The 26,341-nt window shown below is 36.5% G+C and overlaps 6 protein-coding genes across 16 annotated transcripts in view; 4 read left to right on the top strand and 2 right to left on the bottom strand.

Moving 5' to 3' along the window:
- The window catches only part of LOC116842924 (rhythmically expressed gene 5 protein), a 15,554-nt gene extending 13,250 nt beyond the window's left edge, over window positions 1–2,304 (top strand). For both annotated transcript variants that reach the window (XM_032812818.1, XM_032812808.1), the window contains one exon: window positions 1,267–2,304. In XM_032812818.1, the coding sequence (XP_032668709.1) occupies window positions 1,267–1,697 (431 nt within the window). In that variant the 3' untranslated portion in view covers window positions 1,698–2,304. The remainder of the gene's footprint in view (window positions 1–1,266) is intronic.
- Window positions 2,305–7,560: 5,256 nt separating this feature from the next.
- Window positions 7,561–12,198, top strand: LOC116842862 (actin-interacting protein 1). Of its 2 annotated transcripts, XM_032812641.1 has the most exons (14): window positions 7,561–7,734; window positions 8,969–9,090; window positions 9,174–9,264; window positions 9,391–9,538; window positions 9,623–9,790; window positions 9,867–10,035; window positions 10,154–10,282; window positions 10,361–10,465; window positions 10,549–10,869; window positions 10,944–11,063; window positions 11,141–11,299; window positions 11,608–11,610; window positions 11,712–11,862; window positions 11,941–12,198. In XM_032812641.1, the coding sequence occupies exons 1-14, from the start codon at window positions 7,722–7,724 to the stop codon at window positions 12,048–12,050; spliced, it is 1,809 nt and encodes a 602-aa protein (XP_032668532.1). In that variant the 5' UTR covers window positions 7,561–7,721; the 3' UTR covers window positions 12,051–12,198. The 2 variants fall into 2 exon arrangements, with proteins under 2 accessions (XP_032668532.1, XP_032668543.1); XM_032812652.1 differs by lacking the exon at window positions 11,608–11,610.
- Window positions 11,400–17,234, bottom strand: LOC116842887 (protein bric-a-brac 2). Of its 7 annotated transcripts, XM_032812739.1 has the most exons (5): window positions 16,776–16,952; window positions 16,506–16,672; window positions 16,223–16,414; window positions 15,819–15,995; window positions 11,400–13,558 (listed from the first exon to the last, which is right to left on the bottom strand). In XM_032812739.1, exons 3-5 carry the CDS (start codon window positions 16,403–16,405, stop codon window positions 12,839–12,841), a joined length of 1,080 nt encoding a protein of 359 aa, XP_032668630.1. In that variant the 5' UTR covers window positions 16,406–16,414; window positions 16,506–16,672; window positions 16,776–16,952; the 3' UTR covers window positions 11,400–12,838. The 7 variants fall into 7 exon arrangements, with proteins under 7 accessions (XP_032668630.1, XP_032668659.1, XP_032668603.1 ...); XM_032812768.1 differs by lacking the exons at window positions 16,506–16,672; window positions 16,776–16,952 and adding an exon at window positions 17,072–17,234 and having other exon boundaries at window positions 16,408–16,414; XM_032812712.1 differs by lacking the exons at window positions 16,506–16,672; window positions 16,776–16,952 and adding an exon at window positions 17,072–17,234.
- A 430-nt stretch (window positions 17,235–17,664) lies between these two features.
- Window positions 17,665–23,467, top strand: LOC116841206 (eukaryotic translation initiation factor 2-alpha kinase). 3 transcript variants are annotated; one of them, XM_032808883.1, is made up of 14 exons: window positions 17,665–17,683; window positions 18,101–18,246; window positions 18,552–18,678; window positions 18,957–19,131; window positions 19,310–19,466; window positions 19,639–19,807; window positions 19,873–20,143; window positions 20,460–20,579; window positions 20,682–20,841; window positions 20,935–21,028; window positions 21,093–21,310; window positions 21,543–22,455; window positions 22,546–22,893; window positions 22,977–23,466. In XM_032808883.1, exons 2-14 carry the CDS (start codon window positions 18,101–18,103, stop codon window positions 23,178–23,180), a joined length of 3,102 nt encoding a protein of 1,033 aa, XP_032664774.1. In that variant the 5' UTR covers window positions 17,665–17,683; the 3' UTR covers window positions 23,181–23,466. The 3 variants fall into 3 exon arrangements, with proteins under 3 accessions (XP_032664774.1, XP_032664763.1, XP_032664784.1); XM_032808872.1 differs by lacking the exon at window positions 17,665–17,683 and adding an exon at window positions 17,766–17,788; XM_032808893.1 differs by lacking the exons at window positions 17,665–17,683; window positions 20,460–20,579 and having other exon boundaries at window positions 17,802–18,246; window positions 22,977–23,467.
- A 281-nt stretch (window positions 23,468–23,748) lies between these two features.
- LOC116841234 (tRNA (cytosine(38)-C(5))-methyltransferase) lies at window positions 23,749–25,057 on the top strand. The gene is made up of 2 exons (XM_032808929.1): window positions 23,749–23,927; window positions 24,018–25,057. Exons 1-2 carry the CDS (start codon window positions 23,873–23,875, stop codon window positions 25,040–25,042), a joined length of 1,080 nt encoding a protein of 359 aa, XP_032664820.1. The 5' UTR covers window positions 23,749–23,872; the 3' UTR covers window positions 25,043–25,057.
- A 108-nt stretch (window positions 25,058–25,165) lies between these two features.
- On the bottom strand, window positions 25,166–26,111 carry LOC116841241 (transcription factor MafG). Its single transcript, XM_032808940.1, has 2 exons — window positions 25,960–26,111; window positions 25,166–25,752 (listed from the first exon to the last, which is right to left on the bottom strand). The coding sequence occupies exons 1-2, from the start codon at window positions 25,984–25,986 to the stop codon at window positions 25,372–25,374; spliced, it is 408 nt and encodes a 135-aa protein (XP_032664831.1). The 5' UTR covers window positions 25,987–26,111; the 3' UTR covers window positions 25,166–25,371.
- Between the last annotated feature and the right edge of the window lie 230 nt (window positions 26,112–26,341).

The raw sequence follows: 26,341 nt of genomic DNA on the forward strand, positions 1-26,341 counted from the left end.
GCGTTCCATTTTTCACAAAGCAAAAGAAATTGTTGTTTAGGAAAATAATTGTGTATGCTGACTGAATGTTATCGAGAAATGTCGAAATTAATCACAAACTACCTGTTTCGTTAGTAATGACTACTAGAACTGTTTGCATTGCCATCTAACATTTGCGGGCGGAAACTAAGTTAAGGTCCTAATATATATACTGAGAAAAAATATTTAGAAATTAACAAATGTTTCTCAAGTGGTTACCATTAACAACACACATATACATATTTATTTAAATACAAATTTTTTTCATTTAAATCGAGTATGGTTTACTCGGTTTGAACAAATGTTTGAAATAAATTAGCCTTTTGCAACTTCATTGTTACCAATGGTAACGACAAATGATTATTTTTTAGCTTCTTTTTACTTTAATTTTAATTTTATAAAAATTTTAAAACTCAATTTTAACTTTATAAAAATTAATATTTTTCTCATATAGTTTGTTTCCTAAAAGCTATATATATAAAATAAAATGTTTGCTTGTTCCTTACACACTGTTAACTCTCCATATACACACTTGGATATACACATCCTTAGGACCCCAGCGCAACTTTCTCGGATTGGTTTTGTCGCGTTTATTTTCTCTTTTAACCCATATATCTCGGAACTCCTTAGTTCTATCGACTTTGATTTATCATAGACTTGTTCCTTAATCAATTCTCTATAGATTAAAAGAAAAGTGAATTGAAATACATCAATTTCTAATAATTACAATAATAAATATGGATGGGATACCCGGGACTCCAGTGTGTATACACGCAAAAAAAATTTCAGTTGATGCAACCAAATAGAAACCAACTGAAAATTAGGTGATCAGAAGCGATATCTCTGTTATGAAAACTAATATTTCTGTTGTCGCAACCGAAAATATTCATCTGAACATTCAACGATATTAGAACTCGGTTGAGGCAACTGAGAACAATTGACTTTACTGAAGCCTCATAAAGGAATTTTTCTGTTCCTACAGCCGAGTTTTCGCCTGATCCCTGAGCAACCGAAAATTCGGTTGCACCAACAGAATTGTTTTTTCCGTGTAGTATGTAGACAAAATGTAAGCGTGTATACGGAGGGTTAAATTCTTTGACTGATCTGAACCTGATGGAATCGACGCGAATGCCCAACCCCTCGCGACTAAAGCGACGTGAATTTTCAAATCAACCAGCTCAGTCGCGCCGCTCATTTGCTGACGAGAGCCTCTCTTTCTGACTCTCTCTTGCTCTTGGATTGTTCCAGCGAGCAGTGGCAGCGAGACAAACGGTCTCGGTGAGGAGAGCATGGCCAACAGCGACTACGTACCATCGTCGGAGCAGCACAGCGGCCCGTATCTGGTCGGTCCGATGGTGATACGAGTCTATCCGGACGGCCGACCGGTTCCGGAGGACCAGAAACGTCCGCTGCCACGCGACGAGGACGTGGACGAGCTGAGGTTCTCCCGTCTGCCATCCGTGGAAGAGATTGAGGCTCGCAGCGGCAGCACGTTCTACGGGAAGGGCCCGAAGGAGCCGGTCGGCATGTCCTCCTCGCCGTCCTATGCGGTCGACGAGGGACGTAGACGGCAGCAAGCACCATCGGTAGTGCGTTTTCGCGGCGAGCCGTTGCCCTACGAGAGAAGGGCGATCTTGCGAGGCGCGACGATGAACGAACGCGGGCTGCGTTATTATTGACGAGCTGTCGATCTCCCGTGTCTCTTAACGCCTTAAGGCGAGAGATGCCGTGGAGCGTGTGAGACTCGTCTGTCCCGTTCCGCGACCACGACGAGGGATTTTCCGCGAGCGGAATGCCACGGCGAGATGTCGCGAAGATGAACGGCGTCGCGGTTATCGCGGTATGTTACGATATGGTACGCGGAGAACTCACAAAAAAGTGAGAGACAGATGGCTGCGATCGCGACGGACACGAGCATGTCGTGATCAACGATCATGATCGATGATTAGAAGAATGTGCAGCGAGTACTGCGAAGTTCGTCTGACAAGAGAGCCCGTGATTTACGCGCGAGTCGCGGCGATTGTGAGGGAAGTTGACGATTGGTCGGTAATTAGATTCTTAAGATAACAAGCGCGTCCGAGGAGGACACACGTGTACAGTCGTAGACTAACGACGACAACGCGGACAATCGCCGACCATGAGGATCATTCAGTGTTTTCACTTATTTAATTCCATTCATTTGCTATTTATTTAATCGTGTCGAGATGAGATTGTCGTGATTCATCTCAAACTTCAACGGAGAACACTTGGAAGTGTTGGCGACACTTCGATCAGAAAAGAAAAAAAGAAAAAAAAAGAACATGGCGATCAATATCGCGAATTGAAAACGTGTTATTTTTCATTCGACGCGCCTCATACAAGGGAACCAGTATACCTCGCTGCGAAATACCGTATCCCGCTCACGCGGTGTATGATGTATCGTCTTAAATAGTCGTCCAATATCTTGCATTAAGGTTTAAGGTGCAACCGTGAGTTTGCTTTCGGAAATCACCACGGTTAATCGTGCAAATTGTCTACGATTAATTTTCTGCAAATTACACAGGAATTACTGCGGATTGCGGGCTGCAATCAACAGTTGAATCTATTGTCCGCACGAACAAACGACGATCGGTAGAAGAGAGAAGGTCGACATCATTACATTCGTAGTACGTGAGGACTGCAATTGATAACTATAACTCTTTTCGTTTTGTACACGGAGAGAATATTGTAGTAAAAATTACAATTTTGCAACTTCAGTAGTCCGGGAATAGACCGGCGCTATTACGAAAATTATAATAAAATTATAGTAAAAATGACCATCGTAAAACGTAATAAGAATTATCATGTTTATGGTCATTTTTACTATGATTTATCATAATTTTCACAATAATGCCAGTCTATTCCCGGACTACTGAAGTTGCATTGTAATTTTTACTACACTGAGAAAAAAGTATTTAAAAATTAATACGTTTACTTAAACCAAGTAATACTCGGTTTAAATGAAAAGGCTATTGATTTAAGTAAATATGTTAATAGTATCCACCTAAGACATATTTGTTAAATTTTAGTTTTTTGTTAAATTTTGTGACATTTTTTTTTCAGTGTACAATATTTTCTTCATGTGAATATTCTCGACAAAATCGTCCCAATTATAATATTAAGCACACATCGATAAGAAACAGGTAGAACCGGTGTTGGGCGTCGGTCTAAATGAAACATTTTTTGCGGCCGAAATAATCAGCAAATCAACAAACGAAATTAATCAATTGTCATATATGTAATTGCACGAATAATTTAATCGATTGATATCGTCATTATATACTTTCACAACGTATTTATTAAACGAATATATCTTATTGTACTTTCATTTTTGCATATTGTACAAGTTTAAGGAATAAATGGTCGAGTACATTCATTAATATTACGCAACAGCTTCATATATTCGCATGCTTGTTTACATAAAAATAACAAAAAATGCAGTGTAACTTGTATCTAGTGTTTTTGTCTGCTCTAATAACTGAAATTGATTTTTAATCAATACATAATCAGTCACATGACAATTTTGATTAGCAATTAATTTTGTCAATTGATGAAATTACTTATGATATTACATATGACGATTTGTTAGTTTTGATTGTTGAATCACCGATTGTTTCAGTCAAAAGAAATCTTCGTCGATTAATGCTCAACGCTTGATAATACTAGCGAAGTGTGATAAAGCATATAGCACAATCGTAATATATACTCGATGCGAGATTAACGTACGAATAAGAAAATGTGATAAATTAAGACTAACGCGGTGCTTGACAAATGTGAATACGCTGTGTGTTGGCTAATTATTGGTATGCAAGGAAGTAAGCGTTAACTCCGTTTGGATGAGGTCGTTCATATTATGTACATTATGAGAGAAAGTATCTGAGAAGTGAAAGAATATTTATTCGCGATAGAGAGATACTAAAACAACATATTTACTTATAATAATATAAATAAAATATACTTCGAATATAAGGAAATTTACATTTTCTCTTAAAAGCTTAGTTTTTCATCAAAGCGATTGTTTATTCTATTTAAATACAAGAATTTCGATTTAAATAACTGTATTATTAATACCCACTGAATAGTTTTTATTTTTTAGATATTTTTCTCTCTCTCTCTTTTTCTCTCAGTGTATTATTAGATTGTCAATAAGACGTTCTACGATAAGGATAAGGCTCATTTCTTGGTTGTACCGTCGAATACGAAACACAGAGTATATTTTTTATACGAATACACACGAGAGTATACGTTGTACGAATATGCCACGAATTCAACGTTATTATTTGGTTTTAACGATTCCAATGTAATGTTAGTTTATATATTTCGTGCTGGTAATATTGCATATATAAGTATTGCGTGTTGTACATACATACACACACACATAATAGATCGATGTTATTAGAGCAGACAAAAACGCTAGATACAAGTTATACTGCATTTTTTATTGTTTTTATATAAACAAGCATGCGAATATATGAAGCTGTTGCGTAATATTAATGAATGTACTCGACCATTTATTCCTTAAACTTGTACAATACGCAAAAATGAAAGTACAATAAGATATATTCGTTTAATAAATACGTTGTGAAAGTATATAATGACTGCGTACATCAATAGAGCGTATCCCAGACAGCACACAATATTTACAAAATATTTTAGAAATATAGATATTGAATAATTTATAAACATTCTAATGTCCGAGATTTTCAGATATGAAAAAATTATGATAAATATTTAAAAATATATATGAAAAATATTTATCATAAATCTTTCATAAATTATAATTTTTTTCATAAAAGTATTGATGAAAAATGTTTTTTATAAATATTTTTAAATATTTATTATAATCCTTTCTATACCTGAAAATCTCAGACATTTTAATATTTATAAAATATTTAATGTCTATATTTCTAAAATATTTTGTAAATATTGTGTGTTGTCTCTGCGACATAGAAAAATAGGACATTCTTGTTTGAGAAAAATACTTGCAAGAATATATTTTATATGATTAAACGAAAAGAAATTTTACTTATATTACTTTCGAGACTCACCTTCGGCGGCAGGAGGAGGAAAGGAGAGGAAGTGGAGGCGCAACAATTTGAACCTTGAAGCACTGTCGACGCAACGAACGTGAGCCCAGTAAACATGCATGTCTAAAAGATGTCGAAAAGATATCTAAAAGACGTCTTATGCAACAAAATGTTGCATAAGATATCTTTTAGATATCTTTTCGACATCTTTTAGACATGCATGTTTACTGGGAGGTATTTCCTTCCAGCACTTCCCAATTTTCGCTCCGCAAGGATATGCATTTTCAGTTCTTGCGACTTGGCGATGTGTTGTTACCGTAAACACACGAGATTCACGATATTTTACGAGTCGAGATCGCGAGAAACACGAGAGTTTCTTTTCAGCTGATTTATCTGAATTGGAGCAATAAGAGAGTTAGAGTGAGACAAAATATATTCGTCTCACTCTAACTTATTGTACTAATGTGCATCAGTTCAGACAGTTCAGCTAAAAAGTACAGACAGAAAAGTAGGGGATGGTGTTGCCGAGACGGATAATCGCGCTGCGATTATCTCGAAACCGTCGCCATATTGTGACGATTGCGATTCTCGAAGTTGCAACGCGTGCGATACTTCACTCGATACTTTCAGGTAACCGTTACATGAGACGTATTTCTGATGATATTTCGTCTTACCAGGCGCACGAAATGAGTTTCATTTTCGGCACTCGCGGTGATGATTCACGTCAGACTATTCGTGGGCAAGTCGAAGATGCAGATGTCGAGTTGAACGCCAACGCTCACGTATCGTAACTCGTGCGACACTTTGCGTGATAATCCGTTTAGCGAGATATTCTCGACGGCTGACTGACGATCGACGCGCGCAACTTGCTCTCGGCACTCCCGACGACGAGAATTCGCGCGCGAGACTCGCTCTCAGGGAATCCAGATCGCGAGAAGTATGTAACGGTTATTCGGCATCGTTGGCGCGTCGCGGCTCGTTCCGGAACTGCTGCCATAACGGAACTAAGACGATTGCGATTCTCGAAGTCACGGCTCGCGCGACACTTCACTCGACGCTTTCGGCCAACGGTCACACGAATGTGCTTGTCACAATGATATTTTGTCTTATAAGTCGCACGGAACATATCTTCGGCATTCTCGGCGGTGATTAACGTCAGACTGCCGGTTGACAATCGAGGATGCAAAGGGTGCTGATTTGGTTATATAAACTTCTACACTAGCACGTTATATTCGACAATCCGTTTCGCGATGACACTTCGTTTTCGACGACTGTTCGACAATGTCACGTCACGTCAGCGAACATTACTATCGACAACAATTCGCGTGATAACTCACCTTTAGTCAACCGAAATCGCGGAAACGAGGAACGGCTTTCTGAATCCCGACTTCGCGCTCGTTCTGTTTACAGTTGACTTGAACGTTGCAGTGATTGATTCGTGAAATACGCACTCGAGGCGCTGGGCGTAGCGCCGGCTGGCCAATCATCATGCCTCATTTGTTTCTCTAAAAATTACGCTGTAAAATTAAAAGGTTGCGATAGTTTTACAAGGTTTTACACTCGAATTATCAGATATCTATAATAAATCAACCGACATGAAGCAATTTTGAACCTTGATCAATTTTTTACGATTCCAGCATAAGTTAATGGATTACGATTATTATAAACCGACCTTAACTTATCCCACACAGCAGGAATATCCCAAATACATCATAGTGATATCTTGAAGATATCACATATTCCAAATATATCTTTAGAATATCCTTATGATATATTTTGAACATCTCTGCTATGTGGAATTACACTAGTTCAGCAGTGCAGAGCGAAAGAACAGACCTTATATCCGACAACAACGGGTGCGTTCAGCGAACTCAACAGTTACACAACAGTTGAGCAATTCGTTAATATAATTGGTCTAGATTTAGGGATCTAACAGTAAGAACGAATAATCGTTGATTGCTCACTGAGTGCTTTTTCCGCTGAACGCGCGCATAGGATGCGTTCAGCGAACTCAACAGTTGCACACAGTTGAGTAATTCGGCAATATAATTGGTCTAAATTTAGGGATCTAAGAATCAATAATCGCTGATTGTTCACTGAGCGCTTTTTCCGCGCCCATTGTCGACGTCTATGTGCAGCAGTGCAACTAAAAAGAACAGACAATAGATCTGTTCTTTCGCTCTGCACTGCTGCACTGGTGCAACTAGTTAGTGTGAGACAAATATATATTTGTTTCACTCTAATTTATCGCACCAGTGCAGCAGTACAGAGTGAAAGAACAGACCTTATATTCGACGATAATTACCGACGTCTATACGCACATTGATCTTCAAATCCGTTTCTTCTAGCTACGCTCTACTGCATCTCCTGCACAGGTAGTGCAAGCAGAAAAAATGGGTGTTTGTAGTTGGTCGAACTCTCGATAGAAGCCGTTGCCTTGAGCCGCATCTGTTACGCGCGCACTACGAACGATCTATCAACTGTGCGACTCGTGCTTCAACCAAATAAGGCGAAGGGCGGAACAAGTATTGCAAACGCGAGTGTGTGGGAGGTGCTGTCGTCGAGCTATCATACGTATACTGTCGTGAACGTCGCATCGACTTGTCCCGGTCAGTTTCGTTAATTACTATCGGACACGGAGAGGCGATTGCCGGCGAGATGTATGAAACAAGTAAGTTGCGGCAAACGGCGAATACGTCAATCGCTCTCGTCCACGTATCGCTTTGACTCTGCCGTTTCTGCTGTATACGATACCTGACGGCTACACTGAGAGATCTCTCTGCAATTTTCCGGTTTGCTTATCTCCGGTGAAATTCTAAAAAGCCCGTTACAATATAACGGGATCGGCACGCGTGGGAATTTGAAACTCTGCATGTTTTTCGTATTTATTTACCGGCAAAATGTTATGTTTCATTTTGCTTTCTTTTTTTAATTGTCACTTGAGTAGAGTCGCATCATCGTATGACATGACACGCCGGACGCGTGTACTATTGTCAATTAATGTACACTGGATGACAGGAAATTATGTGGCTTTTTAATCGAATTTCACAGATGGAATATACGTCGAGATTTCTCTTAAATACTTTGTGCGTATAAATAAAAAATGCGTAATAAACGTATAAATAAAAATTATGGAGATAACATAGAAAGATAAAAATGAATAAGAGAGAGAGAGAGAGAAAAAGAAAAGAGAGATGACAGTGATAGATATCGACTCGCAAAACTTAATCAAATCTTAGATAAGGAATACATTTGGAGTTGTGTTCCTATCAGACAAACAAATAAGATAAGATGAAATTTTGTGATAAAAATACTTGAGAGTTTTTTAACATACACCTGTAATAATAAAAGTTTCAGAAATTATAATGAACGATATATTCAAGCTTATGTGTATCACACATTCATTACAAGATGTAAAATAAATTAATTATAAATCTAGTAAATTATTTTACTAAAAATCTTATTTTTTATATTTTATCCAGTTATGTGTAATTTATTTACTATTATATATATATATATATATATAAAATTTTGTCAATGATACTACTATTAGAAAACATAGAAAAATTATATGATGTAGGATACCGTGGCTTGTTAGCGCTCAAAATAATGTAAGACATTAGGAATTGGACTCATGCCAATGTATCAAGGAAAGGTATTTTAGTTCCAGCACCAGGATGCATTATGCGTTGTTCGTGTGACATTTGATCTCTCCTGCTATTAATAGAATCCCCATTATTCCATCTTTCATTAAAAACTTTTATTTATTAAAAAAATTTTTCACTTTTTGTTAGAGAGTGAGAAAACAATTACTCGTTTTTTCTTCTTTAGCACATAATTATTTATTATAATTTACTATTAAAAATGTCTTTTTCTTATTTTGTTTTTACTTTGTACATTTGTAGAGTATATATTTGCTGCATTGCCAAGGACTCAAAGAGGCCAACCTCTTGTATTAGGGGGTGATCCTAAAGGAAAGAATTTTTTATACACTAATGGCAATAGTGTTATCATTAGAAATATTGATGTGAGTTTCAATTCTGCAATAAACAACCTTCATTATGCAATCATAAATGTACACATCGATTAATATTTCTAAATATTTTATAGAATCCAGCAATTGCAGATGTCTACACAGAACATTCTTGCTCTGTGATTGTTGCCAAATATTCTCCTAGTGGTTTCTACATAGCTTCAGGAGGTATGTGTGATATTATACTGATAATGCTTGTATCTATAAAATTAAGAGAGAATATGCATGATTATATATATAATGAGCAAAATGGTCAATGGATGTACATGATACTTGATGATTGCTTTATTTCAGATCAGTCGGGTAAAGTACGTATCTGGGATACAGTTAACAAAGAACATATATTAAAAAATGAATACCACTCAATCGGCGGACCCATCAAAGACATTGCTTGGTCACCAGACAGTCAGCGTATGGTTGTGGTTGGAGAAGGCAGAGAAAAGTAAAAACAACTTAAACGTGACTTAATAATGAGAAAAATCTACCCCCGGAAAAGTATCGTTAACGCGGGAATAATTCTGCCTAGATTCGGACACGTCTTCATGGCGGAAACGGGAACGTCTGTGGGTGAAATCTCCGGTCAGAGTAAACCCATTAACTCGTGCGATTTTAGACCAGCAAGACCGTTTAGATTAATAACTGGAAGCGAAGATAATACTATCGCCGTGTTCGAAGGACCTCCATTCAAATTCAAGTACGGACACTTACGAGATTTCTTTTTTATTTTGTCAGTCTTCATACATGCGACTTATTACACTCTATTTGCTCAGGATGACCAAGCAAGACCATACTCGTTTCGTTCAGACTGTACGTTACTCACCCGACGGAAATCTATTCGCTTCCGGTGGATTCGACGGGAAAGTATTCATATATAATGGACTAACGTCCGATCTTGTAGGAGAATTAGGACCTCCTGCGCATCAAGGTGGAGTGTACGGGGTATGTACGAGGAATTCGTTCATTGAACCCACATCATGTAGTTCAGTAGTAGTAGAGATACGAACGGGAGCAGTTTTTTTTTTTTTTATAAAACAAGACTTCTTTTTCCGTATTATAGGTTGCATGGAAACCCGATGGCACACAGTTATTAACTGCTTCGGGAGATAAGACTTGTAAACTGTGGGACGTGGAGACGCGTACTTTAATTACGGAGTTCAACATGGGAACAACAGTCGATGATCAACAAGTTTGTAACTCGTATAATCGACATAGAATATGGAGAAAGAAATAGTATGCAATAAATTGAAATAATTCGTGCTTCTAGGTGAGCTGTCTGTGGCAAGGAAAACACCTGCTGTCCGTGTCGCTTAGTGGCTTCATCAATTATCTTGACGTCGACAATCCTCAGAAGCCTATAAGGATAATAAAAGTAATTTCTCGTATCACGGCTATCTGCCGAGGTCTCGGTCTGACTCCCCTCTAATGCTTTCTCTTCGACTCCACTTTTTACAGGGTCATAATAAACCAATAACGGTGCTAACTCTAAGTCCCGATAGAGATACTATTTACACTGGTTCTCACGATGGTTACATCACCAATTGGAACGCGGGGACGGGGGAGAATGATCGTGTGCAAGGGCACGGTCATGGTAATCAGATTAATGGAATGAAGGCGGCGGATAACTTGCTCTATACTGCTGGTATCGATGACACTTTAAGATCGGTTGATATAGCGACGAATTCGTACGCGGAAACTTCCGTAGTAAAATTGGACTCGCAACCACGAGGTCTTGATATATACAAGAACATGGTCGTAGTGGCTTCGGTTCGACAGGTAAGTAATACATGTGTGGTACACGCCATGATCATTCGCGTAACAATATTACATCGATGTTATGTTTCTTGTAGATCGCTGTTACACAAAACGGTAAAAAGCTGTCTAGCGTGCCGATCGATCACGAGCCATCGTGTGTATCGATTAATCAAGAAACGGGAGAAGTGGCCGTTGGATGCACATCGGATAATAAAGTATGTCCTTTACGTTTATAAGGTACAAGGAATGTGAAGACGATGCCGTTAAACTGTGCAATGTGCTGTTGATATAGGTTCATATTTACGAACTGTCAGACAGTACGCTTACTGAAAAGACTGAACTAGAACACCTAGGCCCGATTACGGATGTCTCGTACAGCCCTGATAATAAATACCTAGTCGCCTGTGATGCTAACAGAAAAGTTATACTATACGGTGTACCAGAATATAAGGTAAAGTAAAAATTACATATATATCAATAATTCGTATCTAACTTGAACTTAACTTTATATGTAGAGTATCAGTAGCGGGCTATTTAATAGAAAAACTCAGTACAGTAACAATAATAATAAATTTTTTTTAATAAATGAATACATTTGTGAATCACATTTGTGACTCACTATTATTTAATAACTATTTGTATACATAATTTATATTTGATGCACTAATAACGTTGAGCAATGCACAAATCAAATCGTCTATGCTTCCTATTTTAATAAATTGTTATTAATGGCTTGTTATCTGCTAATTGGATTATCAGAGGGTAAGTAAAACTCAAACTAGATACATGTATATTGTATGAATATAATTACGTACGTGTGTGTGTAAAATACGGATTTAAGATTTAAATTTGAAATTTTGCAGCTTGCACATAATAGAGAATGGGGTTTCCATAACGCGAGAGTGAACTCTGTCGCATGGTCTCCAAACTCTGACATGGTTGCAAGCGGCAGCCTCGACACGACCATTATCATCTGGAGCGTGACGAATCCGGCAAAACACACCATCATCAAAAGTAAGCAAAGCTAACGAATCTGTCTTCGACATACCGTAACAACGGACCGTAATTAATAGACGAAACTTCACGTTTTAGATGCGCATCCGCAGAGCCAAATAACGCGTTTAGTCTGGCTGGACGAGGAAACGCTAATCTCAGTCGGCCAGGACTGCAACACTAAAATGTGGCGTATACAAAAGATATAATTAACTTTTTGAAGAATTTATTATCACTATTAAGGAAACTGCAAACTTTGGAAGCATTTTATTTATTTCGTAGTCTATATGGATATTGTATATTATTTTTTAATACGATCCTTGATATATGATTAAAAAATTATATTGCAATCTTTTACACGTTTTGTATTACTTTCACTAATATAGAATAAGCCACACCCTATGTATTTATATAAATCGTTCTTTCTTATTGAAATAAACGCGGGTTATATCGCATCCGACGCTACGAATCACACTAGTTTCGTTATCTAATACATCTTTATTAAAACGGTGTAACAATAACAAGAAAACGATAACAATTCGAACACTAAGGGTCTTCAGGAACATGTCACGCTTTTTTTACTTTACTATTTGTACACTTAACAAAGAGTAAGATGTTATTAATTGTCTTATTATTAATCAGTCCGGTGCTGAGTGTCTCTTACAGAAATAATTGAGGTACCATGAGCTCTTTCTCATTAGTCTAGTCTCTAGTTCAATAATTTTTATATATATAACACACGTGTGTGTGTGTGTCTCTGTGTGTGTGTGTGTGTGTGTGTGTGTGTGTGTGTGTGTGTGCGCGTGTCTCTATACGTTTATTCAATATATTTAATAAAATATTTTGCTTTTTTCTCTCTCTTTCTCATTCACTCACACTCATTCACTGTCTCTCACCCCGAACCATAATTGGGTGATCACGCAAAATTGATAAATTTTCGATCCAGAGATCCTAGCGAGGGGTTAAAAAGTGTCTATCGTAACACAGGTAGAAATTTCTATGGCTTCGATGTACTGTAACGTGTACGTTTCTGCGGAGGAGTCACCGGATGCCTGTATGACACGTGCTTCCTGAGAGCGTCTCGGGATCGCGACACGTGCGAACACGCCGCGCAACTATACGAGCTGTTGCTGTGAGTCTCCATGTGTACCCGCAGATTGTACTGATTGCTTAACTGTTTGCCACAAATAAGACAGGTGACACTGGACTTATTATAAGTCTGAGGGGTGGTCCTGCTAGGCGCGGATGCCGCGAGAAACTTGAAATTCGCGTCCCACACCGCCGGTGGTGGTGGTGGTGGTCTCACATCCTCTATCACGGGCGTAATCGAGCGATCCTCTATCGGCAGCGGCGCGGCTGTTTCGTCCATTCCGCTCTCAGAGTACGTTTTATCGATATACTTATTCGCGGCCGACGCGTTAACAGGAACGGCAGGTACCTTTTCTCTTTGATTTAGCTTCGCGTTTATAGAGTAATAGGGTTTTGTCTTCACGCAATACGGTATACTCTCGCGTTCGTTGCTCGACTCCTCGTCTAAATTATCCATTGCTTCCGGTAGCAACGGCGCGGACACCAATTCCGCCGACGATTCGGCACTCGCGATATTGTTATCCTTCGACTCCTTCTTTATTAGCATCTCGTTGGGCAAGACTTTCTCTTGAGGCTGTGTCGCCACCGGTGGCTGTACGTGCAAGCCGTTGTCGTGTCTCGCGTTTTTCTGAAATGAAAAACAGAAAAAACGCACGAAATCAGGTCAATTGGATCGAAACGATCGCCGTGTTTCTCCATTAAAGGAACAACATTACGACGGTCTCCGATGCCAGTATCAACTGTGATGGTAAAAATGTTTTTCTATGTGTGCAGCGTCGTATATCTGGTCTATGTGTGTCTACTGAAGATATTGGGACTTGCGATATTAAAATAACACACACACATAATGCTATTACATAAATTTATATCGATATAAACCCTTCTGTCTTTTCAGATTTATAATGATCGTATTCCAGCAGCCATAAAAATATATATACATATGTGGATATTAATGACATACAACATAGAAAATGAATTTCGATAAATTTTTGAAGATTCAACAAAATGGACCACTTTCTTGAAATCGTGGCTTACTTTATATTATACATCATATTACAGATTGCACATTAATTACCTTCTTTTGTGCAATTTGGTTGTTATAAAAATGAACATGTAAGAAATATTACTTAAGGATACTTAGCATGATGAATTTTTTAAACATATTTGTGACATTAATCATTACAGATATATATTTGTAAACGATGATTACTCCAACAAAATATCCGCTCTTTTGAAAAATTTCAATTCAAGAATTAACTAATGCCGAGCATTATCAGTTCAAATTCACGATCGCCAACTGATTTCTTACGGAAATACATTTGCAAGAATTATTTTACCCGAAAATATATCTCATGCAATTTTTCCTGTACTTTCGCCAATGATGCCTCTAGACTTGACAAAATTAATGCTAAACATTTGTTACATCACCACACTTGACTAAAGTGTTAAGTATTACTGTACTGCGGAAAACATATGTGTTGTATAAAATCGCCGTTCTAATTTTCGCTAATAACAGTTTAGTAATTTAAAGATTCGTTGGAAGAAGCTATTTTAGATATACCTGTAAAGTCATTCTATGGGGTAAGGTTCCATGGGATGCATCCACTTGCATTTAGTTGCAACACACACAACGATCTTGATCTCGTGGATATCGTTTTTTTATTCATTATCGTTCCTTCTCGATGCATGTACGAACATAATATGTGTAGCGGATAATTCCTTCGTGAAGTACTTCTTGAGGAACGACAGTGAATGTGTTTAAGTGACCTGAACAAAACAACACGATCATAGGGTAATATAAAAAAGATTAAGAAGAAAGGAACAAGCGAACATGAATTTTATTCCGTTCTTTTTGATCTGCTGAATAAATGTCAAGGGATTGATCTTTTAGTAGTTTCATCGAGATATTTACAACGATACTGTGGCAACTTTGTAATTTTCAGAATGTTTGGCATCACACATGCATGTTGCGAGGATATGAATTTATAGCGTATTGTAAGTTGCTGTGATATCCAAAGTACTGATTACAATTGTAGTAATACAAAATAATATTTTGCAAGCAGTATCGCGTCTTTATCGGGTACTGAGAATATACAAGTACTATCAATTGAATATTACAATGCATAAACAATTGTCTAGCATGATGCCGGTGTTAATAAAAAAAAAAAAGGAAGAAGTCTATTGTGGTTTAAAATGTCGCAACTCGTTAATGAAAATTGTTGCACAAGATTCGGCTGTATATACATATATATATTACATATTGGCTACACTCTGTTGAGTATACGAATGTATCTATAGTTATTTCATACATAAATTTGCATACATGTTTGTAAGGTAAAAATTTTTAGTACGTGTTTACACGAAAAATAATACGAACCATGTGTTAGGGGAATTCTGATTTCTATAACATTTTTACAAAGTACATGCTTTGTTATAAGCAATCTGAAATATTTCGCTCGAATGCAGGTATATTAAAGAGATTAAGTGTTTTACTCATGCTAATTACCTTTAAGTACCAAATAGCACGCCATTAATATCACAGTCTTTATTTCTCGATACATTACAACATAATATATAATCACGTTATGCTATTCTTTTTTATCTAGAGAGAAATATTATTTACTTCTTATATAAATAATTATATTCAAAGCGTTAAACGTAAACTTTGATTAAACGTTCTACGTGACGCCATAAATACTAAACAGGAAAAAAAATTAGAGGTTGACCCAGAAGATATACATTTGGAAAGTGTAACATAGAGAGAAGTAGGCAGAAAGAGATACATTATGCAACTTTTCCAATACTTGATACGAATCTCTTATCTTCTAATACTTTAGACATAATTAGTTTTCTATATTTTGTTATATTGTTTGGTAGAAAAAACTTACCCCAGCTATATCAGCTAATCCACGAATGTGCAATGTATCAGCCATAGCTAAAAGTGCAGGCAATTGTTCCTGGTAAATATTCACCTCTCCATTATACATAAATGTGACTAGAGCACACAAATTTGCATATTCCATGCCTGGTAACACAATAACAGGATGTTGTAAAGAGCTTAAGTCCTAAAAAAAAATTATTCATAAGGTTGTCTCATAGGTATTCATAAGATTCTATATTGTCTCATTGTTGGAATAAGTTAGAACAGAGGCAACAGAGAAGCAATCAAAGGATATGTTGTTAAAACTGGAATATATAAATATTAGAGAAACTTGGATGTTTGCTGTTAATAGATCGGTGTGTTGCACAGATATCCACTTGCGTAGCATAAATAAAACATCTTTATAAATACCTTAAACAGTTCTTTAAAATAATAACTACAAGCAGATAATATGATTCTGTGAGCATGAATATGTCTACCACCAGCGCTCAATGTGACATCTGTTAGATGACCACCGTCAAGCAACTTTGGGAGAGAGCTCAAAAGTGTATTTTGGAAATTATGCCACCGCAAACAGAACTGTTGGCCTTCCATACCTGCTTTCTGTAACAACAAAAAATACATACACATTGATAGAAAATTCTGGCGAAGTAACGTCGAGAATAAATTTCAATTGCAGGAGTGCGAAACTTTCATTGCCTGTACAATCGCGACAAGATTATCGTGAAGCAAGATGCGCAGTCTTCCTTAGTACTTTTAGTACTTTTGAGAGTACAGGAGGATCAGATTTTTTCTTTTCAATGAACAATACCTCACACGACACATACGCTCAGCTGAGCTATACTCGCTCGCGCGCGGACTCTACAGCATCAAACGTATTTCGTTATCTGCATGTAATATCACGCACGTAACAATTTAATCTCGCAACAGCGATATAGGTTATGTATACGTATTTCGAAATTACGAATGGAAAAACGTCGAGTTACGTTAAAGATGCGCTCGCTCGAACGGCAACGGGATAGAGACGGACGCCACTGGCGGAGCAGTCCGAGAAAGGCAGAGACACAATACTATTTATTTAATCAGGCTGCAGGTTCCAGCCAAATCTATTATTGTACTCAGGTATGGCTGGAGGAAAAGACGGCCGTCATGCGCCCCGTGATTTATGTATCGTCGTTACCGTCAGATCGTAATCCGATCGATTCGTACGAATCACGACGGAATGAATCGGAAAGGACACAAATTCACGTTTATTCTTACCTCACGAAAATCAGCGTCCACGATAAACGATTAATTCTCCTTCTTTGCACAACACTCCTCTCTCTCTCTCTCTCTCCCTTTTTCTCTTTCATCTAGCAATCGCCATTATCGCACGAGCAACTATAAGTAGAGTGTGTCAAATCGACTGAGAGACAAGTGGAACCACCTATTATCAGATGGCAGAAACGATTGAATCATCGAAACGCGAATAGAAACCTATCCGGGTGGCATCTGACGGTGTGGTGTAAAAGTGTACGTCAAAACATCGCTCTACAGAAACCATTTTTTATGTATGAATTTCGCGTGTCAGCCTAGCATAATTTGAGTGGTCTGTTCTTTTCAGCTGCACTGCTGAACTGGTGCAATAAGTTAGAGTGAGAAAACATATACTTGTCTCACTTTAACTTATTGCACAAGTTCAGCAGTGCAGCTGAAAAGAACAGACCAGCACTGGGATTCTATAACTCGTTGGAGTTAACGACAATTTCGTTGCACAGCTTTTATATACTGTAAGAAAGTTGCGCAACGATAACAAAACTGTCGTTAACTCCAACATAACGAGTTACAGAATCCCCCAGCACAGGGCCCTTATTCTTGAAATAGTTGCGATACGTAAGTTTACTGCGCAGGTTTAATCATATCATAAAATAGCTGCGCAGTAAAACTTACATATACGCAACTATTTCAAGAATAAGGGCCTAGAGGTATCGATTAGAGGTCTGTTCGTTTTTCGTACTATTATGCGAAATATCAAGTGTGTAGACACTTGACGTAAAACCTTTTCTGAAAAAAGCTTATTTTTCCTCTAATTTTTGCACTAGTTCAGAAATTCTTCGGAAACGAACAGATCTTAGGTCAGGTGTACGCATATATTATAAGTATACGTCAGTCGCTTCTAATCAGTTTAAGCACGAACACGTTTGACTCTCCTATAAATAAATAAATATACAGATATATATATGTGCGAAAAATATATGTATATACTCGACGAGAATGCGCGCGAACACTGATTAATTTCGTGGTGAAAAGATGCTTCGTAAATTTTTGGCGCAACGATTGTCATTTAACTACTGGGTGATACTCCTCTCGATCTCCTGTTATTTCGTTATCGCTGATGATACTGCCAAGACAAAACAGTTGACATTATGCACTCAACAATCCGGGCATCTACGCAGGTAATTTGTTTAGTGACGTGTACTTTTTCCGTTTGATCTAACTAAAGCGAATTTCAGTGATGCCCTGACAAAGAGGAGAATTTTCTTTATAAATTTGACTTCTTTAACGATTTCTCTACTCCTCTCATGTAACAATTTTAAATCCGTAGATATAAAATCAATATATGTCGAATGCAAATTTAATTGTGTTCATTGATTTATTTATGATCCCTTGAGTATTTTCCAAAAACTTAAAGAATTTTCTTTGTGTAAAAGTTAAGTGAAATTTATGTAACTTACATGCTAAAGAGATATCATTTTTCAAGTTTGATATTCGTCAGTACCTTGGATGGGAAGATATCTGCTTTAGATGCTGCTAATAATGGACAAAAACAGTGGTCTCTGGACTTTGGCAATAAACCAATGTTGTCATCCAATATTCATAACAGAGAAGTAATAACATTTTTGCAAATGTTAATTAGTTACTGTAATAGCAATTGACTCATCCTTCTATATATATATATATTGTCTTCTGAGACACAAACCTTGTTCCATAACTTTGCTTTAAGAAGCCGCAAGCAAATTGATTAATCTGTTATTATAACTATTACGCAACCAATTGGAGTAATCAATAATTAATTGATCAATTGACTTATGGTTTCTTGAAGCAGAGTTGTGAACCAGAACTAATATATGTGGTAACATAAATGGTAACACAAATTAATTTACAGCTCAATGATAATGGACAATGGATACGTTTGATCCCATCGTTGAACGGTGGTTTGTATAAATTTGATGGTGACAATTTGGAAACACTACCAATAACAACAGATCAATTATTGCATTCCTCCTATCGTTATTCCAATGATTTAATCTTCTCAGGTGGTAAAGAAGTACATTCTTATGGTAAATTTGAATTTTTATATTTTGGTATAATATCTGTGTGAACTATAGCTATATTTTGTGTAGTATTTGTAGTCAAATAACATGTTCATGATAATTTTATATATAGAGCTTATTACAGCCAGATTTTAACTTTGATATTAATATTATGTAATAATATTAATATTTTATATTTTGACAGGCGTGCACACCAGAACAGGAAAAATTCTGTATGAATGTGACATCACTGGATGCAAAAACAATACAGGTGGTGAAGGATACTTAGAACAAGAAGTACTTGTCATTAAACGTCTTCAACAAACTATACGAGCTGTAGAAGCTCGTACAGGTATTGAAAGGTAAATTATACAATATGTTTCTTGTACTATTATGCTGTTCATTACTATGATTAACATTATAATTATAATGTCTTTAGTCAAGAGAGAAAAACACAAGACAGAATTTTACAATAACAATTTTATAATATTTCTTTTGTTTAAATTTGCATATTTTTATTTCTTTTGTTTAAAGGTGGAATTTCAGTGTCGGGCAACATGATTTAGTGCTGGTACCTCCCACAGAAACATATTGCCCTGATAAAGTTACCTTACTAGATGTTGAAATTAAATCCATAATTCCAGAAGGATTGGTTTGGGCTGTTAATGAAAGTGACCCTATCCACAAGTTGTGGCAATACAAGGTTAGTATAATTGTTTGTACAAATATATAAATTTGTTAATGTTAAGTATTATTATTGTTTGTTAGTTTGACTCTCCAATTGTTTCAATATGGCGTGAAAATGCAAACCAAGATACTACAGATCAGGATTTTTTGGAAAGAATCAATTTATTTGATGGTACTAAATGGGTTTGGGGAACGAAATATTCAACGAACAACCCGAGTTTATATGTAGGTATGCATCAGAGGCAATTGTACGTGCAAGAAAACTTGGAATTAAAAAATTCATTAAGAGATTCGTCTTCTGTGAAACATGCTCAACCTATGGTATATCCGTGGCTACCATATCCAGCTATTGGTATGAAAAAGTTAAGCTTTTTTACGCATTCGGCTTTCATATATATAATGTTATAGCTTTAATTGTCCTGTGCTGGGATTCTGTAACTCGTTAACTACAATAACGAGTTACAGAATCCCAGCACTAGGCCGCTATTCTGTTTCCGCGTACCAACAGTTGTGGAATCGGTAGGCGTCATTGCGCAGCTTTTTTATATCGTGGAAAACTGTGCAACGACGCCTACCGATTCGACAACTGTCGGCACGGGTGAACGTAATAGCAGCTCTGTATATGTACACATACTGTACTATCACTATAGTAGCAAATATAATTCTAGGAACTGCTCTTAAAAATACTTTATCAAATAAAAATGATAATCGTGAAGTTTCTGCTGCGATAAATGAAGTGCAATGTACAACTGCATTGTCTGTGTTGTATAATTCTGAATATGTTAATGGTGAGGTGGAGGCTGACTTTCTCTATTCTATATTCTCGAAAATTTTGATATGGTTTAGAATTGTAAGTTTCTTACATTTATTACTTAATTATTGTTTTATAGGCAACGGATTTTATTTGTATGCGATAAGTGAGATTAAGCCGGTTGTTGAAGGATATAACAATAGCAAGTCTACTTTAGATATGGAAAAACCCATGTTAACTTACATAGAAGAAGAAAATAATAAATCTATTGAAATAATTTGGTCACTTTTCTATAGATGGTAAGAATAGTTTTGAAAGTTATACAAATTTTAATGTTACATTTATATTAATATTTATTACCGGAACATTTATATTAATTATTATGTTTTCAGGGAAATAATTCTAGCGATATCAATTATAGTCTTTTTGCATTTTACATGGCCTCTGAAATATTTTAATCGAAATATTGAAAATGGTTTAATTCCGGTAAGTATATTTTTTAGCAGATAGTCATTAATTTGCTTCATCTTAAGTAAGTGTGACATTTCAGCCTGTGGTAGTACAAACAATAGGTCTAGCAGTAGAAGCCAAATCGGACGATACAATTCTTGATGAAAACGGGAGTGCAAATGATTTTAAATCACGTTATCTAACAGACTTTGAACAAGTTGATTGTTTAGGTAAAGGAGGATATGGTGTTGTTTTTGAAGTAAAAAATAGAGTAGATCATCGTAACTACGCTATCAAGAGAATTACCTTACCAGATAAGTAAGTTCTTAATTATATAATTCTGTTTTATGTATAGTGCATTTTTGCATTGTAATTTTTATAATAAGACGAACGAAATATAAGGCCTGTTCTTTATAGCTGCACTGCTGAACTAGTGCAATAAGTTAGAGTGAGAAAACTTATATTTGTTTCACTTCAATATATTGCACCAGTTCAGCAGTGCAGCTACAAAGAACAGGTCTATAATTTCATGAGAAAATTTATGTTGCAGTAAAGATTCGCGTGTAATGCGAGAAGTAAGAGCATTAGCTAAGTTGGAGCATCGCAATATCGTAAGATATTTCAATTCTTGGCTAGAATGCCCTCCTAGTGGGTGGCAAGAGGAACACGATAAGCAATGGTCCAAATTGGCCTCATCTGGTTGTCCATCGTTAATCACTGAAACCGAAGCAAAGCTCAAAGATTCCGTGTGCATTGACGTTTCACAAACAGACTCGCCATCCGTGGAACGTCCTTATGAACCTTACAAATTGGATAATACACAAATGACCAACGAGTTAGTTGTAATTGGATGTTCAAGTGAGAAGCAACATGACGATAATGCACTTTACATCATTGAAAGCCCCCATAAAGCTTACAAATTGAACAATACAGAAATAACCAACAATTCAATCGTATTTGAATATTCAAATGAAAAACAACGTGATGATAATGCAATTTACATCGGTGATAGTACCAACAATTCCGATGTTCTTTCAAATAATATAACTAAAGATCCGCTGTCAGCTAATGTTGATAACAGCAATTATTCCGAAAGTATTGTTTTTGAAGGAAGCGATAACAATGTTTTGGAAGAAACCACACACGCAAGTAACAATGTTACGGGAGAAACTACAAGTAGCAATGTTACGGAAGAAATCGATCAGAATAATACAGAAGAGAAAGAAAGGTGCAAGCGTCGAAAGGCTACGCTCGCCTTAGATTTGAATACTAAATCAAACGCTCGTAAGTCAGTAAAAGTGTTCCTGTACATACAAATGGAGTTGTGCCAAAGACTCAGTCTCAAGGAATGGTTAAAGCAGGATTCAATTCGAGATCCCTCTCGAGTGTTAAGTATTTTCCAGCAGATAATAGATGCAGTGGAATATATCCATTTGCAAGGTTTGATTCATCGAGACTTGAAGGTGTGTATATACATGCATATATAACGTATATGTCTTTTTTTCAGACTACAAAAATCAACTTTTTCTCTACAAGACTTCTTTCTTTTCTAGCCATCGAATATATTTTTCGCTTTCGACAATAGTATTAAGGTCGGCGATTTCGGCCTTGTAACTGGTATAGTCGAGAGTTACGATGGAACTAGTACACCCGAATTTGAAGATGAGACTGCTACTTTAATGGATTGCGTACACACTGCGTGTGTCGGCACGCACTTATATATGTCGCCCGAACAGGCGAATGGCCAAACTTACAATTACAAAGTAGATATTTACTCTTTAGGAATAATTTACTTTGAGCTTCTTACACCTTTTTCCACCGATATGGAAAGAGCAATAGTGCTTACGGATTTGAGAAAATCCATTTTTCCGAAAAATTTTGCGGAAAAACATACGACTGAGGTAAGGTCATTAAGAATACGTTAATCTTATTGTTCATTGATATCGCGCTGTTAAATAGAACATAATGACATGTCTTTTTGCAGTATAAATTGCTTCAAATAATGTTGCATGACGATCCTAGCGAACGACCTACAACTGTTGGCATTAAAGCGAGGCTACCCTTGCTGAACAATCAAGCAGCTAATGAACATAATATAGATAAAGATTTAAAAAGTCATTTTGAATTACCACGCAGGATTAGACATTCCTCCATAAGTAGTAGTAATAATATTTCATTTGAATCATGAATACGTAAGTTACAATTTATTTTCGTCATTTTTATCACCGCTGATTACTGTTATAGCTTATTTATGTTCTCTCTTTAATAATAAATTTATATTATACACGTATTGTAATAAATCCATGCAATATGTAAATTTAAAATATTTCAGAGATATTATTTAAAAACTTTAAAATATTAAAAGAATTGTTCTCTGAAAATTTACTTATGAAATAAAATATGCAATGTGTACGTGAGAAAAATTTTTGTATTGCATGCATTTATAATGTACATCAAATTGTACAATTTTATTCAATAAAATTCCATAAATTTTTTAAGCTTGCACATGATGTGTGTGCAAGATTTTTTTTTAGTAAATTATATTTTAATAAACAATTTCAGAAAATATAAGTGTCAATAATTATACATTGTCTCCTTAAATATCACTTTTCCAGGATTAGGTACGTGTTCGGACACTGCTATACTTTTATTTTACCCAATTATTTACATGAAAGTTGTCTATTGAAGTTCGCCTATTTTGCGTTATTATGAAAAGTAATTTTCTCATCTTTTTGCGCGTATGTCTCTCGGTCGGAAATTCTACAGTTTAGGAAATAATTTTAACGTCGGTTGGTACATGTAAGAACTGTCATTGCATTTTACTGCACGTTGTACTATTTACTTCGATGATCAAGCAACGTTTCGAGCAATTTATCAATAATGAGAGTATTGGAGTTATACAGTGGTATCGGAGGAATGCATTTCGCGCTCTGCGGTAAATTTACATATGAGAATTATCTTGTGAATCATAATTCTTGTGATTATATCCCAAAGTTAACCTCTTTGTCACATGATATTATTTCAGAAAGTGGTATTGCGGCAAAAGTCGTTGCTGCGATTGACATAAATCCTGTTGCAAATGATGTTTATCGTCACAATTTTCCAGAAACTATTCTTATGAACAGGAATATTCAATCTATCAGTGCGCAAGAACTGAACAAATTGAATGTGGAAACTATACTTATGAGTCCTCCGTGTCAACCTTTCACAAGACTAGGATTGAAAAAGGATGCTCTTGATAATAGAGCTTGTTCTCTGTTACATGTTTTGAGCTTGATATCTGAATTAAAAAGTTTGAGATATATTTTGCTGGAGAATGTTAAAGGTTTCGAAGTGTCTCAGATGAGAGACAAATTGGTAGATTGTTTAGAAAGATGTGGATATGCTTATAGAGAATTAATATTGAGTCCATGCCAATTTGGTATACCAAACAGTAGACACAGATATTATTTGTTAGCAAAGAGGAAAGATCTGAAGTTCTGTTTCAAACAAACTGTATTGGAAAATGATTTATCGTCTGAATTATCAGGATTATTGCCAAAAAGTCAGCACTCCCTACTGGCAGAGAAAAGTGGTAAAATTAATTGTAAATCTGGCAGAATATGCTATACACTTAATAATATCTTAGAAAATGTAGAGCAATCTAAGTATTCGGTACCCTCAGAATTATTAAGGAAAAGAGCATGGGTGTTAGATATAAGGACACGTGAAAGCAATGGTTCTTGTTGCTTCACCAAAGGATATGGTCATTATGCTGAAGGCACGGGTTCCGTGTATTGTCCATTTCCGGATGAGACTATCAGATTGAAGTATGATGAAGCTACCAATCATGAGGATGATTCAGACAAGAAAACGCAGATTTTGTCAGAATTAAAGCTTAGATTCTTCTCGCCTCGAGAGGTGTGCAGATTAATGTGTTTCCCGGAAAATTTCGACTTTCCAGAGCATACCACTGATAAACAAAAATACAGATTGCTTGGTAATTCAATAAATGTTCACGTGGTTAGCAGATTAATATTTTTATTATGTACTGAAGGTGAAAATAAATGAGAATTAATGGAGTCACAATATTCCCTTCTTTTGTGCCAGTTTCATGTGCATTTGCATATCATAATTTTTATATGATTTTTACATGATATTGCTTATATACATAATAGAACATGTAACTTGCAATTTAAATATCTATGTTATGTAGCTTTATTGCATACACGCTTCATATATCACACTGTCCCTACATTAAAAGCTATACATATAAAATGAATAGTTCCCTTCTATATCCATTTGAAAATCATAAAAATTAACAATTACTATAGTACTCATCAAACTCTCATCCTTAACATGTGTATATGTTGCAATCGACAAATATATTTGATCGTTAGTTAATCGTATTTCTTAGGTTCCATCTCCAATTCTGGCGGGATCATAATTTTTTTCTCCAGGGCGAATTTCTTCAGTGCTTGGAACTTGACGTACCAGGAGTCTATCTCGTCTCTCATACGATTATTATTCTCGTGCATCTCCTCCATATCTCGGTATTCCTGAGACTTTTCAGTCTCCAGCTCGTCCTTCTGTTCTATGCGCTTTATACGACAGCTAGCCGCATAACCTCTATTCTTCAGCGTGCGTCTCCGCTGTTTCATACGCACTATCTCCTCTTTGGTCACTCCACGCATTTTTAATTGCCTGTTTAAGTCTCGCACCGATATCGTGACGAGCTCGTCATCGTTTATTGCCAGACCAGGGTTTGGTGATAAGGGATCCTGCATCAATAACGAGAAGCGTTACGTCGTAAGAACTCGCGATTTTTGCGCAAGATAATGAGACGCGAAATCGCTCCATTTGCGTATAATAAAATGACTCGATGCAGGTCGAGGGAAAATAACGCTGTCGCGACAAATACGACAGCTTTCCGTCGAGTGTTTGGAAAACAACACGGTTAGAGTGCGCGAGGCTAAGGGACAACGTACCATTTTGATAGATCTCTTCCCATCCATAACCGGTCCTCGGCCAGCTATTCGATCACGCTCTAGAGCAAAATAATCTCGAGAACACCCGTATTCCTCTGTCTTTTGCGCTTTCCCAGTAAATTTGCTTAGTCATTCTGCTATAACACAAAGCCCCGTTCGCCCAGCCTCCACTACCACTCGTCAGATGTCATATTGGACATATACTGTTTCCTATAGTTTGTTATTTACCAGTTTTCTAGAGAAGTTCAAGCGATTTTGGAAGCAATAATTTTTATTTTGCGACAAGTGTTTCTTTATAGGAAGAGCCAAGCAAGGAGAGAGAGAGAGAGAGAGAGAGAGAGAGAGAGAGAGAGAGAGAGAGAGAGAGAGAGAGAGAGAGAGA

The sequence above is a fragment of the Odontomachus brunneus genome, unplaced genomic scaffold, assembly GCF_010583005.1.
Source record: "Odontomachus brunneus isolate Ranch 3 - 2012 unplaced genomic scaffold, Obru_v1 Obru_scaffold_002, whole genome shotgun sequence".
In the NCBI taxonomy this organism is placed as follows: domain Eukaryota; kingdom Metazoa; phylum Arthropoda; class Insecta; order Hymenoptera; family Formicidae; genus Odontomachus; species Odontomachus brunneus.

Excerpts from the sequence above, each read along its gene's own strand:
- LOC116842862 (XM_032812641.1), top strand. Across the intron at positions 10,466-10,548 it reads AGCCTATAAGGATAATAAAA|GGTCATAATAAACCAATAAC; the intron begins GTAATTTCTCGT and ends CACTTTTTACAG. Across the intron at positions 10,870-10,943 it reads TAGTGGCTTCGGTTCGACAG|ATCGCTGTTACACAAAACGG; the intron begins GTAAGTAATACA and ends TGTTTCTTGTAG.
- LOC116842887 (XM_032812712.1), bottom strand. The coding sequence starts at position 16,405 with ATGGAAGGCCAACAGTTCTGTTTGCGGTGGCATAATTTCCAAAATACA. Across the intron at positions 15,996-16,222 it reads ATTTTAAAGAACTGTTTAAG|GACTTAAGCTCTTTACAACA; the intron begins GTATTTATAAAG and ends ATTTTTTTTTAG. Across the intron at positions 13,559-15,818 it reads GATTAGCTGATATAGCTGGG|AAAAACGCGAGACACGACAA; the intron begins GTAAGTTTTTTC and ends TTTTCATTTCAG.
- LOC116841206 (XM_032808883.1), top strand. The coding sequence starts at position 18,101 with ATGCTTCGTAAATTTTTGGCGCAACGATTGTCATTTAACTACTGGGTG. Across the intron at positions 19,467-19,638 it reads GCTCGTACAGGTATTGAAAG|GTGGAATTTCAGTGTCGGGC; the intron begins GTAAATTATACA and ends TTTTGTTTAAAG. Across the intron at positions 19,808-19,872 it reads ACAAGTTGTGGCAATACAAG|TTTGACTCTCCAATTGTTTC; the intron begins GTTAGTATAATT and ends ATTGTTTGTTAG.
- LOC116841234 (XM_032808929.1), top strand. The coding sequence starts at position 23,873 with ATGAGAGTATTGGAGTTATACAGTGGTATCGGAGGAATGCATTTCGCG. Across the intron at positions 23,928-24,017 it reads AATGCATTTCGCGCTCTGCG|AAAGTGGTATTGCGGCAAAA; the intron begins GTAAATTTACAT and ends ATATTATTTCAG.
- LOC116841241 (XM_032808940.1), bottom strand. The coding sequence starts at position 25,986 with ATGGATGGGAAGAGATCTATCAAAATG. Across the intron at positions 25,753-25,959 it reads GGAAGAGATCTATCAAAATG|GATCCCTTATCACCAAACCC; the intron begins GTACGTTGTCCC and ends TTATTGATGCAG.